The following is a 15,423-nucleotide window of genomic DNA, read 5'->3' as shown; positions in this document are numbered from 1 at the left end:
TTTTTATTGATTTCAGAGAGGAAGGGAGAGGGAGAGAGAGATAGAAACATCAAAGATGTGAGAATCATTGAATGGCTGCCTCCTGCATGCCCCCCCACTGGGGACTGAGCCTGCAACCCGGGCATGTGCCCCTGACCGGAATCAAACCCAGGACTGTTCAGTCCGCAGGCCAACGCTCTATCCACTGGACAAAACCAGCTAGGGCTCTAGTGTATTCTTCATTTCAGATATTGTATTCTACTTTCTGACTGGTTCTTTTTTATGGTTCTTTCATTTGGGACATGTTATTTGTCTCCGCATCTTGCTGCCTCTTTGTATTTGTTTCTGTGTGGTGCTGACCACACACAGCAGAATTTGATTCAGCAGGTTCTAGAGCCTGTTGAGATCTCCCTTTGGATGTGCCACTTCTGAAGCTAACTGGATTCTGCTCTGATGTTGTGTGAAGCTCTCAATGGGGTGTTGGTTCTGGGGCCTCCTGGGAGGGAGTCTGGTGCAGATCAATATCAGACGCTGATTGTGACTGGCCCTGGGCAACCTGCTTGAAGTTACAAAGTGATCTACTTTGTGGCTGCTGCTGCATGAGAACCAAACTGTACACCAAGGAGAGCTTCCACCAGCAAGAAGCCTGAGGCAGGTCAGCACAAGGCCTCCACCTGATTCTACCTGCCTCCCCTGTTGGCTGCCTGTTAGGCTAGTTTCTGAGAGCCTCTGGTGGTACGTGAGTTGTGTGCGCTAGGTTCTCAGTGAGTCACCAGGGTGAGTGGTGTCCACCAGCTCAATACAGGTTCAACCTCCATGGCAGTGCTGAGTCTGTGGCCACTCAGCAAACGTCCCAGAGCACAAAGCTACCTGCCACTTGCCAGTGCCTGCAGACCTTTGTGGTAGAGTGGGGTGTCAGGGAGTCATCAGGATGAGGCCAGCAGAGTTTATCAGGCCCAAACAGACCAAGATTTGGTTGTGTGAAGGGAGGGCTCGGCAATGGTCAGAGATGTGAGGGAAAAATGGCCATGGCCTAGAGCCACACAACTTAGCCTGTTCCAGATTCTGCCTGGACATCCCAGAGAGTTCAATATCGGCAGTGCAGGGTCACCAAAAACCCAAAGGGTGGGGCTGGTGGATCTCCCCTTAGTCACTAAGGTTTAGTGGGAGGTGCTAGTCAGGCTACTGGGATGGTGGGAAAAATGGCCTTTGCCCATTCAACTCAATCACTGACACCCCGAGTCTGCCCAGACCTCTACACCTAGGCCCAGGCAGCTGATTCCTCTGCAGGGTGTGAGCTCTGCAGCATGGGGCCGCAGGGAGTCCAGAGGTGGGACTATGCATCCCCCCAGGCTGATGCCATCTAGAAAGGTGAGCTCCACACAAGAAAGATGGCATCCGCAGTGTGTGAGAAGAACTAAGCACAGTGACCCTGGCAGCTGTCCCTGCAGCCACAAAACCCAGTCTGTCCTCACAGGATTCTCATCAGCTCTGCCTTCCTTCTGCCAGAGCCCAGGCAGTGGCTGCGAATGAGATCTTGTGTGCTGACCTTTTAGGAGGGTGCTAGGCCGTTAGCAGACTCTGTCTTGCCCTGGTGGTCAGAATCCCAGCTGACTTTCACAGCCAGAGGTTATGTGGGTGCTTCTTCCACACAACACGTGGTAGTCTGGACTGGGGAACCAGTGTGGGGTTGAGACCCATACTCGTAAGGGGGAACCTCTGTAGCTGAGCTATCCCTCAGGAATCTCAGCCAACACCAGTGGAAGTGGCGCCAGCCCTTTCTGTGCCTCTGCCCTTCCTGCCAGTCTCTATGTGGCTTCTTCTGTAAACCTGTGAGCATAAGAATTCTGTTCAGCCAGTCTTCAGCTGGTTATTCAGGTTGATTGTTCTATATTTTTATTGTAATTCGGTTTGGTACTGGGAAGAGGCAAGTGAAGTTACACTTAGGCCGCTGACTAGTTCTTCTTTATGATTCCTGTCCCCTTGTGTAAGGTCTTACTTGTTCATCTATTCTTCCCCTAAGTTCACTGAGCATCCTTATAATGTTTTCACCTCTGTATCTGGTAGACTGCTTTCCTCCTTTTTGTTTAGCTCTTTTTCTGAACTTTCATCCTGCTCTGTCATTTGGGACATGCCATTTTGGCTGCCTCTGTGTTTGTACATTTTAGGTAGATCTGCTACATCTCCAAGTCTTGGCAGGTTGGCCTTTTGTAGTAGGTTTCTTGTGGGGCCCAGTGGCCCTGTCTCCCTGGTCGCCTGAGCCTGGTGCTCCAGGGCTATCCTTTGTGTGGGTTGTGTGTTCTCATCCGTTGTAGTTGAGTCTTGATTGCTGTTGGCACTCCAGCAGGTAGAACTGACTCTCTAACTGACTGGCTGTGAGGACTGGCTGTGATTACAGAGGATGAGCTGTTGACTGGGATTTGCTGTCGTGGGACTCTGGTTTTTTGGAGCCCACCTTTTTGGTGTGTGTTTTTGGAGCTAATTGGTTAGTGCTCTAGTGTGGTCTCCACACAAGAAAGATGGCATTTAGTTCTGTTGGTCCTGGGGCCTCTTGGGAGGGGCTCCAGTGCAGGCCCAGGTCAGCCTCTGCCTCCTCCCTCCCTGAGGCCACTTGGTAGGAGGTACAAAGTGATCAGTTCTTGGTAGCTGCCTGTTCTGGGCTTGGAGGCACCTGGGTGTGGTTATGCTGTGAATCAAGGCAGGCTGCTGTTAGTGCCAGGCTGAGGGTCACTTAGCAAGAAGTACAGGGCATGCTGAGGCCAGCTGATGCTTGTCTGGGGTATATGGACTTTTCAGAGATTTAAGGGAATTCACAGCATGGGTTGCAGCCCATTGCTTGTGAGGAACAGTTGCTGAAAGATGTTCAGGCCGGTGCACAGGTTGGATGGGGCGGGGTCTCAGGGCATCACTAGGGTGGCGGGAACAGTGTTATCTAGTTTCATGCAGACTCAGATTTGTCACTGCCTGCACCTGCAGGCTGGGTGGGGGAAGGGCTCAACAAAGGAAAATGGTGCCTGCCAGCACTTGTCTTAGATCTGCCTCTCCAGTGCTCACCCCAAAGCCCAACAGTTCAGTTCCTATTTGTCGTTGGTGTTTCTTAAGCTGCTGCCCCTAGCACTGGTGGTCTGGGCTGCAGAGCCTGGCGTGGGGCTGGGATCCCTTGTTTCTCAGGGGGGACCTCGATGGACAAAATATCCCTCCTAATTCACATGTGTGAACTAGCCTGTTATACAACTCTGTCCAGTTAACAGTCCCGACATGGCTTCTTCTTTATATCCTTATATATAAGAGTTCTGTTTACCTAGTCTTCAGGTGGTTCTCAGGGTGGTTGTTCTGTAATTTAGTTGTAGTTTTGATGTAATTGTGGGAGCAGGCAAATACAGTGTTCACCTACTGTGCCATCATGACTGGAAGTCTCACCCTGCTTTCTGAAACTGCACTGACACTATTTTCTGCTGGGTAAGAATGGAGTCAGGGTGGGGCAGGAAGCTTCAATTAAATTCATCTCTGGTTTAGGGGACTAAGCTAGTAACTCCTAGCCCCCCGCCCCCCAATTCTAAATTCAACCAGAGTCAGAGAGAGCAGCTGTTTTTTCATTTGTTTTAGATACTAGAATTTTGCATAACAGTTCAATAGACAATTAAAGGGGGTTTCATTTCTCAATAAAAAATATAAAAGCCTTTGGACTAGATAACTCAACATTACTTTCTGCTATAACAACCCATGATTACAACAGATCTGTTGTTAGAGAATTCAAATCAACTGCAAATATGGTAACAAGTCACACAGATATCAAAACTAGTGTTTTAAAGAAACAATAATATATTACACTTTTATTTTATCTTTATGTCCTCATTTTTGCTATTTAAAGACAATGTAATTATAAACTCACATTGCCTTTCCTATATCCAGGCTCCTCTTTACAGCTATTCTCAAACATTTATAATTTAATAGAAAAATACTCAAATCTGAAACTTTTTAGAAATTTCCATAAGGTAGTACTGTAAATTCATAAAGTCCCATCCTTAAATGTAAGGTATACTTACCAATGGTCAGGAAATCTGATCGGTACTGACAAGTCATTCCAAAGCCAAAATCTCGCCAAAAGCCTGAATCCTTTTTGTGAACCTTACGTTAGAGAAAGATAAATAAATAAAATTAGTCCCTTAAGGACTAGAAAAAGTTTTAATCAACAATAAAAAATTAATGCTTTCCAAATAATTTCCCAGTCATTTATATAACTGATAATGAAAACATTTATATTATTAAATCCTTATAAAACCAAAAAATATACAGAGTGGGGAAAAAGGTTTACAGTTGTTTATATGGAAAATAATAATTAGAACTAATAATACAAGAATAAACTCTGTGTTTTGCATATTCACAACTATAAACCTACTCTTTCCCCACACCTTGTTAAGTAATCCCCAGAGGCAAGGATCTGGCCACTTTCAATATATTTGAATTCAAGCCCTGTACAAGGTGCAAGCTGAGGTTACTAATAATCAAGCAGTGTGGGGCCTGACCTCAAGGGCCTTCATTCAATCTAGGAGCACAACAGATGCACATACTGTAATACACTGTGATCAAGTGTACAGAGTGGGCCTTATTTGGTGCCTACCCAGCATCCATTCCCCTATTCCCTTCCTGAGTATGTACAGTTTTGGCCCCATGCAACCATGAGTTTCAACTAAACTCCTTCCACCTGTACCTTCAGACTGGGCACTGAGGGCTCTATACCAATCTGACAGTCTCACCCCACTTAAGTAAGGAACTGGTTCATTAACAGGCTTTAGAAAAAAAGGGAGGGTTGTTGAGAACTTTAGAAAACAAAGCCTCCTGTCCCTTTGAGAAAGCTAAAGAAACTAGAGAAGAAACTTGCTCTTTTTGGATGGTATAGGGCAGAAGTCAGCACATTTCAGCCTCTGGGCTAAATCTGGCCTGCCACCAGGTTTTGTAAATACTATTATTGGAATACAGTCATACTCATTTGTTTACAAATTTCCTATGGCTGCTTTCATGTTACAATGGTAGAGTTGAATAATTGCAACAGGGACTGTATGGCCTGTAAAGCCCCAAATATTTTCTATGTGGCTCTATACAGAGTAAGTTTGCCAATCCCAGGTGTAGGATATAGCAACGTTTGGAACTGCTACAGTCCTTTTCCACCATGAGGGAAACCAGCTTTGAAATAAAGCTGTCACTTCTGAAGTCCAAGCAGAGAAAGAAACTCAGGGCTTTGATGATACCGAGTCCCCAGAATCAAATAAGTTGAAGCCTGATAACCCTCTTTTATTTTACTGATACTCCACTGCACATCAATGTGTTTAATCTGTGGACATAGTTCTGGGAGCTGGGACACAGCAGTGAGTAAGAGGTGACAGAGTCCCTGGCTCTTTCATGTCACTGGTTTTCCCCAAGTGCCTGGCTGATCTTACTTAACTGCTACTCACCTTTGTTACAAAATCACTGTTCAAAACCCACGGCTGTTAGCTATGCTCACAGGGGCCTCTCTCCAGTAACAGTGGAGGGAGGCTGAACATGGTCTAGGGTACAACGTATCAACAGCAGCTCATCTTCGAATTCTGGGGCTCCCTTTCCTCCCTATAACTCAATATTCTCAGTACCCTGCCCCAACTTTCTGGCTCCAGGGACTATGCAGACTGCCTCAGACTGCAGGCCAATCTCTGGGATGCCTGCTGCTTAGCAACCCCCTGGAGAAGCAAGAATACATATTCCACCATGTCCTCCTGAACATGTTCCAGATTGTTCTCTCCTCCATTAATCCTTTATCTACTGCCATTTTACAGAGATTTCTCAATCTTTAGACTATTAAGGGTAATTCTCTAATTTTCCAATATGAATATGCTTTTTTCTTTTTAATTCATTTTTACAAAGGATGCTAGATAAGGCAGATATGGGTGCTTGATTTGCTATTTTTACCCCATTTGTATCAATATTCCTAAGTAATAAGATATAGGTAGATGTGTATGTGTGTGTGTGTGTGTACATTCTTTGCCAGGTATTGGTATGAAGATATACTGGTCTCATAAAATATATTAAGTGGATCATATGGCATTAATATTACCTCTTCTTTGAAAATTTGGAAAAACTCACTAACAAGACATTAGTGAGTTTTTCCAAATACTAACATCAGCTTTTATAAAACACTAACAAATTTAGCTCATATTAATGGTTTATAAATTCTCAAATATTTCCTTTTATTTAGAATTTTTAAAACATATATAAAATTCATTTTCTCAATGTTTTCTTATAAATTTCAATGCTGTATTTTCCTTTTTACCTTGAATTTACCTACTATATGATTAAAAATGTTTTTGCACATAATAAATAACCTCCTATATTTGTCAAACTATTATTTTTGATTCATGAATTTATGCCTTTATATTTTTTCCCTCTGAGTTATTCAATTTTTTAGCATCTTAAATTGATTTCTTAGTTCATTTGTTTCCATTTTTCCCTAATGTTAACAATAAAGAATTAGGCTAAATGCAATATAATATTCTGGACTGGATCCTGGAACAGGAAAGGGATTAGTAGAAAAACTGGCGAAATCCTAATAAATTCCTTAGTGTAGCTAGCAGTAACTTAGCAATATTAATTTTTTAATTTTGACAAATGTACCATGGTTACATAAAATGTTAAAATTAGGGGAAACTGGGTGAAATCTAGGAAGACTTTATACTATCTTCCCACCTTTTCTGTAAACCTAAATTATTCTAACATAGTAAGTTATTTACAATTAAAAATTCATCCTATATAATAAAAGCCCAGTGACCGAAAAGCGGAATGACCACAACAACCCGTCGACCAGTTGCTATGACACACACTGACCACCAGGGGGCAGATGCTCAATGCAGGAGCTGCCCCTGGTGGTCAGTGCACTCCCACAGTGGGAGCGCAGCTTGGCTAACCGGGGTGAGCAGCTGCTCAGAGGGTGGGTCCACAGCTGCTATGCTGACCAGGATGAGCAGCGCTCCCACAGCAGGCTGATCCCCGCAGGCCACGCCCCCACCAGTGCATGAATCCCATGCACCAGGCCTCTATTGTAACTATAACTATTATGCTGATACAAGTACCAGTATAAGTTCCGACATGTGACATTCCCATGCCATGACTTTTTAAGTAATTTCCTATAGTATGTTATTCCTTTTTAGTTATCTAATAGTTTTAATTTCTAGTTAAAAAGGTTTTAAAATTTATTTTTAGTATTACTAAAAATATGTTGGCAAAAATAACTAAAATTTTCACATTCTGAAACATGAAGTTTTCTCTGTGGCCCAAACTTTTTTTCCTCTGGAATGACAGAATTCTAAAACAATAAATATGAAAATATTTTATGGGGATAGCAAAGAGAGACTATGAAAATGTATTTACAATAACTACAGATTTTTATTGAAATTTTGTTTTCTACTTGTGAAACAAATATAAAGGAACCTAGAAAGGATCTTTGTGGCCTTTCATAATACAGCGATAGTCTTACCAGCTGCTGCTCCACGGGAGGGGGCACATTCTGATTGGCATAAACAATGGCAGGGTTGTAAAGACTGAACACCACAGGGTAAAACACCTTCTTACCTATAAATTAAAATATACATCTATATCACACAAGGTCATTAAATGAAGAACTGATCTATATTACAATATCTACTAATATTATTATGTTAAAGTCTTTCTTTGATCCCATATGATGATTTTATTATATCACTATTGTATTTTATTAATATTCAGGCTACTGAACATCCTACTGATTTGACAAACATGATGATGATTTTATAACCTATCAGTAGGCCAGGCCAAGGAATTATAATCTTGAAAAACAACAGAGGAAAAAAACACACTAAAGGGTGCTCCACACATTTATTCCCTTGACTTTGGAGAGATACACAAAGCTATTTTCTCAGCTATTCATTAGGTGAGCCATTTATTACTCATTATTTCATCTAATTAGCAGGAATATACAGGTTAACTTTGGCAGTCACCAAGAAACTTATGTTAAATTCACCCTTCAGAATTAACCATAGAAACAGTTAGTAAATTCAAAGAATACTGTACAGAGAATAGAAATATAGAGAATAATGAAAACACAGAACTACAGATACATTTGAACAAGATTTGGAAAAGTTGGAAAGGTAAGAATAAAAAATACCTGATGTACAGCCCCTGCAGAAAGTCTTGTCATTATCATTCAGCTTGATAGCACTGAAGGGACCTTAACAGCTAACTAACTAGCTCATCTCCCCTTAACGGGGAACCCCTTGCTAAGGCTGGCCTCAATCAGATGAGATAATATAAAGTGCTCAGTAGTTGTCAAGGACCCTGTATGTAAGGTAGCAGCCTTCTTATTACAAGAATCCTAGCAGATACTAATCTCACTTTCCTTAAAACCCACTTAGGGATGAGGAGCTCAGTCTCCCAGAGGCAAAACTATTTCTGGATATAAAACCATTTCTTTCACATTGAGCAAATATCTCCTTCAACTTACACATTTTGAATTTCATGCTGTCTGGTGTAACAAAAGTAAACCTAACCCTTGCTTACTCAATAGGCTCTAAGAGAGTTCCTGACATCCCACCAAACTAATTAATAAGGTGGTAATAATTTGCATGATATAAATAGTTCTACATTGAAAAAACCCACTATGAGATTCTTAAAATACAGAAAAGCTTTTCATTTCAAGATTTAAATTACATTTAAAAGCATTTATAGATTTTATTTATAAAACTGCCATTTGCTCATACATTTAAAAGTATCTATAACATAAAGCAAACTATAGTAAATCATGCCACATGCATAGTCTGGAGACCAAGCATGTGTGAATGCCCGTGTGTGTACCGGTGCCATCACCTGACATGGAGTGCTTTTGACTCCCATATCTCCACACAGCTGGCTTGGCTCTTTATCTGATGGGTGCTGCTTCCTCCTTGTCAATTTCAAGACTTTTTATTTCTTTGCATTTGTTTATTTGCATTCAAATGTAGACATTAGAATTTGGCCATAAGAGAACAAGGCATATGAACTTCAGAGGGACAAATTTTCACCTTTTGACTTAATATTGTTAAATTATACCTAATATAACTTTTATAAAACATAATGAACTTAATTAAAAATATTCAACATGCTGACCTTGTTCTAAATTCTACACTCAGCTCATCTACTATCATTTTACGCACCTGGCTCAGCATTTAACCGGCAGCTGTTAAGGAATTCGGCTGAGAAATATATATCAACATCACAGAAAAACATCAAGACCTCTCCCTTGTCCCAAGCTCGGGCACCCACATTTAGTCCTCGTCCACGATTAAATTCTTCATTCAATGAGACCAAGGTGTAATTGTGAAAATTAGACTCACTATGAGGAAAGCACATATAACAAATTATAAGTCCCACTTCAAGTTTAACAACTCTCTTCCTTCATTACAACTTACAATGACATTTCAGATAATATTATGTTGGTTCTACATTCATATAGGGAAAGGAAATCATCAGCTTCATGTGTATAATCATCATCAGGGACATATCTTCACTAAATGCCCACCTGTGAGGCAACATGATGGTGGTGTGAGGCTTATACATGTTGAGGGACCACTGCCCTTCAGAATCTTAAAAGCCTATTGGAGAAGATAAGAACTGTACACATGGAAAAATAGCCATAATGTTTGGTAATAAGTAATACATTCCACATGAATGATACAAATAATGCTCTTCTATTGAGTTTCAGATCTTTGTTCAAATGTCCTCTTAGAGAGCTACCCTCATACCCTATCGGAAGTAGCTCCATCCTCCTCTTTTATCTCTATCCCTTGCCCAGCTTAGCTTTTCTTAGTCCCACCAGACATAGTTGAGTGTCTCCCCACTGGAATGTAAGCTCCATGAGAGCAGGGATTCTGTTTTGCTCATTACTATGGACACAGTGTCCCTCATAGAGCAGGAGTTTAGTAAATGTTTGCTGAATAAATGAATAAACGGCGGTTCTGAGAAACAAAGTTTGCTTCTATCTGGAGTAGAGATGGTGTTAGAATTAGAATTTAAGTTATGCCTTGGTTAAAATCCTGAATTCAGTGGTGAGTAAAGTTGTTCCAATTAATTATTCTCAAAGGCAATGAGGTAAGAAAGTATAAAACATTCTAAAGAACAGGGATCAGACGAATCAAATTGGCAAAGAGGGATCCTAGAATGGGAACAGTGAGAGAAAAACAGAAAAGGGTCAGAGGGAGGAGTTCCTTCCATGAGAAGGTAAAGATCTTGGTCAGTGTCCTAAAGGCAAGGAATAGTCAGGGTTTTGCCATCAGGGCAGTGGTTCTCGCTGTGAAGTCCCTGCACGCGGAGCATCAGCTTCCCCTGCACACGTCAGAAATGCAAATTCTCAGGTCCCACCCCAGACTCCTGGATCAGATGCTAGTGGGGTAGCTGAGCATCTGTGTCTTAACAAGCCTTCCAGGTGACTCTGATGTTAAAAATGGAGAAATGCTGCATTAGAGTATGGTCGGATGAAAAAGGAACTTTCAGTAAGAACACTCTTACCATAACATAGACTGGGAAATGGAGAGATGGAAGCAAAGGCTCAAGTGGTGTATGGAGTGGACTCCAAGTGCTCTGAGTGGCCATGCTCCCCTTCTTAGGGGATATAAATCTCTCCCTACTTTTGGGGAAACTGCTGATCAACACCTCACACTCCCAGCAGCAAGTAGAGGAAGTAATCATAGAGCACCCCAGTCACAGTAATTTCCTAGGAGCAGGGGACCAGATTGAAGCTGGGCTAATCACAATACCCCCACCTGGCCATAATGATTGGCTCAAGAGTGGGCAAAGTTCTTCGCTGGGATTTTCTCAACTGGATGTGGGAGAAAGCTCTTTCCTCTCTGATGGCAAAGCTGAGAAGAAGTGAGCCAGAGCTACCAACAGCCATACACCTCACATGTGGAAGAAGACAATTTGCAAGTGGAGAATAAAGTCAATATGCAAAGAAAACCAGACAAGAAGACAAGAGAATTTTGATAATTTTCAAGTCTCTGGTTCCAGACCCTAAAGATATCAACGCTGTTTTGGTTTTCTTCTCCAAATTTGGTTGTAATGACCTCTTTAGTTTGGCGAATTATTCAAGATTCGTCAATAACACTAATTTTCCTTAAGCAAGCTCAAGATAGGTTTCCATCATTTACCACAGAGGAGTTTTGATTAATGCAGCTGAAGGAATACCAATGTGAGTGCTTGCCACTTAGTAGGTGACCTAAAAATGGTGAGGAGGGAAGAGAAGAAGGGAAGAAATGCAGTGGGGGAGGGAACCTGGGTGGTGACAGCAGCAAGGAAAGGACCTAGAAGAGGAACTGACTAATCAGAGGTAGAGAAAGTGAGAGATGTGGGCTCTCAGACATCAACATCTCAGGGGATCATGAGAATGGTCTTCGTCTGAACTGAAAGAGTGCCATCAGGAGAAGGCAATGTTTGTTTTTACACATCAATGCTATGAGAGAGCCCTTAGAAATAGGGACTACAATTTCCTCTTCCATGCCCAGTCCTATTCCTACTACCCGTTAGGCTCCTAAGCAGGGTACCTCAAACATAGCTGGTGGGACTCAGTGAAAGTTATTTGAATGGCCAACCAAATCTGCACTCCTAGGAAGTGTCCACAACTAGCAGAAAGGCAAAGAAGCAAGTAAAGTATACAGAATTGGTGTAGTCAGAAAAGAAAATCAACTTAATAGCTTACATTACAAAATATTTATATTTACAAAATATTTACATTTTACAAAGAGCAGAGGAATGTTTCAAGAAGAAAGTACTCATCAGGTGTCAAATTAAAAAAAGTAATAAAAGAGAGAACCAAGATGGCGGAATAGGTAAACACCGGAAATTGCTGCCTCCCACAACAACTTCAAAAATACAACTAAAAGACAAAACGAACATCATCCAGAATCACAGGAAGGCTGGCTGAGTGGAAATTCTACAACTAGAAGGAAAGAGAAAAGCACACTGAGACTCAGAGGAGGTGCGGAAGTAAAGTGCAGAGGTACGGAGGCGCACGCGGAAAGGGCTGGCAACTGAAGACTCGGCTGTCTTTTTGAATTGGGAGGGAGTCACAAGCTCCAGACTGCTCTGAACTCCAGTTCCAGGAAGTCTCTGGGGACCCAGACTCATACAGGGAGAAACTGGACTGTCTGGCAGTGGGCAGAACTCGGAACTCGAGGGCAGCTTTCTCTCAGAGGTGCTTGCAGCTATTACCGGGATGCTGAGACGCCGGGCCTCTTAGGGCAGGGCTGAGGATCAGCCATAGTTGCTTGCTCCGCCTGTTAATTCCCTGAGACCCCGCCCCACCCAAGCTGCGGCAGAGGCTTTTGCATATGAATGCCCTGGCCCTTTGCAATCTGAAAAGTACCTAACAAACTGCAGCTGGGCCAGACAGACCCAGAACGTCCAAGAGAAGGCCCAAGGCCCCACAGCAGCTTGCATTGCTTCACAGCTGGGCCTCATCTGGGCACCTCCAAACCCCAAACAAGGAAGGGTAATCTGCATATCTCTTTGTAGCTCCTGCTGGGTAGCTTCATGCAGAGGCTAAATAGCACCTCCTTAGATTCAAGAGCCAGTGTACCGATTGGTCAGAGTGGGATTATCCAGATTATAACTCCTCAGATCCATAAGGGACACACTCAGGGGGCAGACTCAGTGAGCACCAAAGCCCCACTGAAGCAAGTCTTGCCCCAGAAGGGTATCTTCAGCACAGAAGTTCTCCCACCATAGACACAGCTGATGCTCACAGCCAATTGGCCTGGAGGTCAATTCCTCCCAGTGATAACTACAACAATCAAGGCTTAACTACAACAAGACTGTGCACAAAGCCCACAAAGGGGTGCACCAAGAGTGTCCACCTCAGGTAATTGGAGAGGCTGAGCCACTGGGCCCTATAGGACACCTAGCACACAAAGCCACTCTACCAACACAGGGAAGCTGCCAAAATGCGGAGACAAAGAAACAGGTCACAAATGACAGAAATGGAGAAAAGCAAACTACTGGATATAGAGTTCAAAACCACGGTTATGAGGTTTTTCAAGAATTTTCTAGAAACTGCTGATAAATTTAGTGAGACCCTGGAGGATATGAAAGAAGACCAACTAGAAATTAAGCATACACTGACTGAAATAAAGAATAATATACAGAGATCCAACAGCAGACAAGAGGATCGCAAGAATCAAGTCAAAGAATTGAAATACGAAGAAGCAAAAAATACCCAACCAGAAAAGCAAAAAGAAAAAAGAATCCAAAAATATGAAGATAGTGTAAGGAGCCTCTGGGACAACTTCAAGCGCACCAACATCTGAATTATAGGGGTGCCAGAAGAAGAGAGAGAGCAAGATATTGAAAACCTATTTGAAGAAATAATGACAGAAAACTTCCCCTACCTGGTCAAAGAAATAGACTTACAAGTCCAGGAAGCGCAGAGAACCCCAAACAAAAGGAATCCAAAGAGGACCACACCAAGACACATCATAATTAAAATGCCAAGGGAAAAAGACAAAGAGAGAATCTTAAAAGCAGCAAGAGAAAAACAGTCAGTCACCTACAAGGGAATACCCATACAACTGTCAGCTGATTTCTCAACAGAAACTTTGCAAGCCAGAAGGGAGTGGCAAGAAATATTCAAAGTGATGAATGCCAAGAACCTACTACCAAGATTACTTTATCCAGCAAAGCTATCATTCAGAATTGAAGGTCAGAAAAAGAGCTTCACAGATAAGGAAAAGCTAAAAGAGTTCATCATCACCAAACCAGTATTATATGAAATATATCTGAAAGGTATCTTTTAAGAAGAGGAGGAAGAAGAAAAAGGTAAAGATAAAAATTATGAACAGCAATATTTATCTATCAACAAGTGAATCTAAAAATCAAGTGAATAAAAAATCTGATGAACAGAGTAAACTGGTGAATATAATAGAACCAGGGGCATAGAAAGGGAGTGGACTGACAATTCTTGGGGGGAAAGAGGTGTGGGGGTGCAGGAAGAGACTGGACAAAAATCATACACCTATGGATGAGGACAGTGGGAGGGGTAAGGGCAGAGGGTGGGGTGGGAACTGGGTGGAGGAGAGCTATGGGGGGAAAAAAGAGGAACAACTGTAATAATCTGAACAATAAAGATTTAATTTTAAAAAAAGTAATAAAAGAGGATGACAGAGAAAAAGCTTAATTTGGCAAGTAGGTCCTTAGAGATGAAAAGGCTGAGGAGCTATGGAATTAATAATGGAGTACTAAGGAATTACTAATTCATTCATTCCAACCTCTGAGCACCTACTATGTGCCAGGTACTATACGCATTGTTTGGTTAGAGAACTACTGTCCTGTGAGGTTTAGGTATGAAAGGACAGGAACCTAACAATAGCGACTGGATACTGTAGCGTCCAGGGGAAGTGTTGTAAGGATAAGGGGAGAGTTTACAGGGTGAGAAGAAGGAACTTGGGGAAATGGAAAGACAGGTAACAAGGGACAAGCTCAAGAGATGATACCAAAGCGAAGGGATTAGATTTAGAAAAAGGGAACGAGTTCAACAGGAGGAAATAAAGAAGTAATAAATGGAGGCAAACATATAGAAGTGAGTGGGCTGCAGAGTGAGGGCACCCTGATCATGCCAGGCTGTCTGCTAGGAAGTTCAGTGAAGATGGGTCACTTAGAGGTGCATGAGTGAACCTAGAGGTGAAATGAGGAACTTATCAGCACCATTCACATGCTCAGCCAACTTTTAAACGGCAACTAATCCAAATTAACTCATTAAATATCTGACATTCTCACTCTTCTAACGCTATATAACAAGGACTTCTAAGTGGACATGGCTCACCCACCTTGTAACAGACTCTAGGATGGACTTGACTTTAGACAGTCCTTCTTTACCAAAATACACCACTGTGAGATGAATCCTCTTGTCCTGATGAATACATACGTCCCTAACAGAATTGAAAAATAAAGTTCATTCAAGAAAATATATGAAGCTCTGCTCATTCAGAAAGCAATCACATGAAGCTTTAACAAGAAAATGAATGAGGCATTACTAATTAATTTAAAAGAAAATCACATGAAGTTTTAAGTAAATATAGAAGTGGCAATATTGTTGAATTATTAAAGGCATCATAGCAAATGAATAGCAATGTATATGTCTTAAATGACTGTAATCCTGGAAAGGCCATGGAAGCAATCCAACAACATTGCCACTCTTCAAAACATTTTGGGAACTTTTGCTTTGGTATTGCCTTCAGAAGCAAAATACAAGCTACTGAAAGAATTAAGTCCAATCAGTTCAGAGACAAATAAATATTTATCTTTTGACTTGAGAATTATTTTGTCTTCAGACTGGCTAGTACCAGAAGTTACACCTATCATCAAGGAATATTTGCCATGAATGAGATTTACTGTAAAGAATAATGTAGCTTCTGAAGG

The 15,423-nt window shown here is 41.8% G+C and overlaps 1 protein-coding gene across 11 annotated transcripts in view; it reads right to left on the bottom strand.

Annotated features, from left to right (window-relative positions):
• The window catches only part of CSGALNACT2 (chondroitin sulfate N-acetylgalactosaminyltransferase 2), a 54,225-nt gene that overhangs the window by 17,906 nt on the left and 20,896 nt on the right, over positions 1 to 15,423 (bottom strand). For 6 of the 11 annotated variants that reach the window (XM_036337295.1, XM_036337291.1, XM_036337297.1 and 3 more), the window contains 4 exons: positions 14,832 to 14,933; positions 9,174 to 9,352; positions 7,484 to 7,578; positions 4,026 to 4,107 (listed from right to left, as the gene is read on the bottom strand). In XM_036337295.1, the coding sequence (XP_036193188.1) occupies positions 4,026 to 4,107; positions 7,484 to 7,578; positions 9,174 to 9,352; positions 14,832 to 14,933 (458 nt within the window). Of the gene's footprint in view, positions 1 to 4,025; positions 4,108 to 7,483; positions 7,579 to 9,173; positions 9,353 to 14,831; positions 14,934 to 15,423 lie in introns of those variants that run through there. The other 5 variants (XM_036337301.1, XM_036337298.1, XM_036337294.1 and 2 more) reach the window with 2 other exon arrangements.

Source organism: Myotis myotis, unplaced genomic scaffold (assembly GCF_014108235.1).
Source record: "Myotis myotis isolate mMyoMyo1 unplaced genomic scaffold, mMyoMyo1.p scaffold_m19_p_15, whole genome shotgun sequence".
In the NCBI taxonomy this organism is placed as follows: domain Eukaryota; kingdom Metazoa; phylum Chordata; class Mammalia; order Chiroptera; family Vespertilionidae; genus Myotis; species Myotis myotis.
The sequence above is the reverse complement of the archived record's forward strand: the minus strand, read 5'-3'. Positions and strand labels throughout refer to the sequence as shown.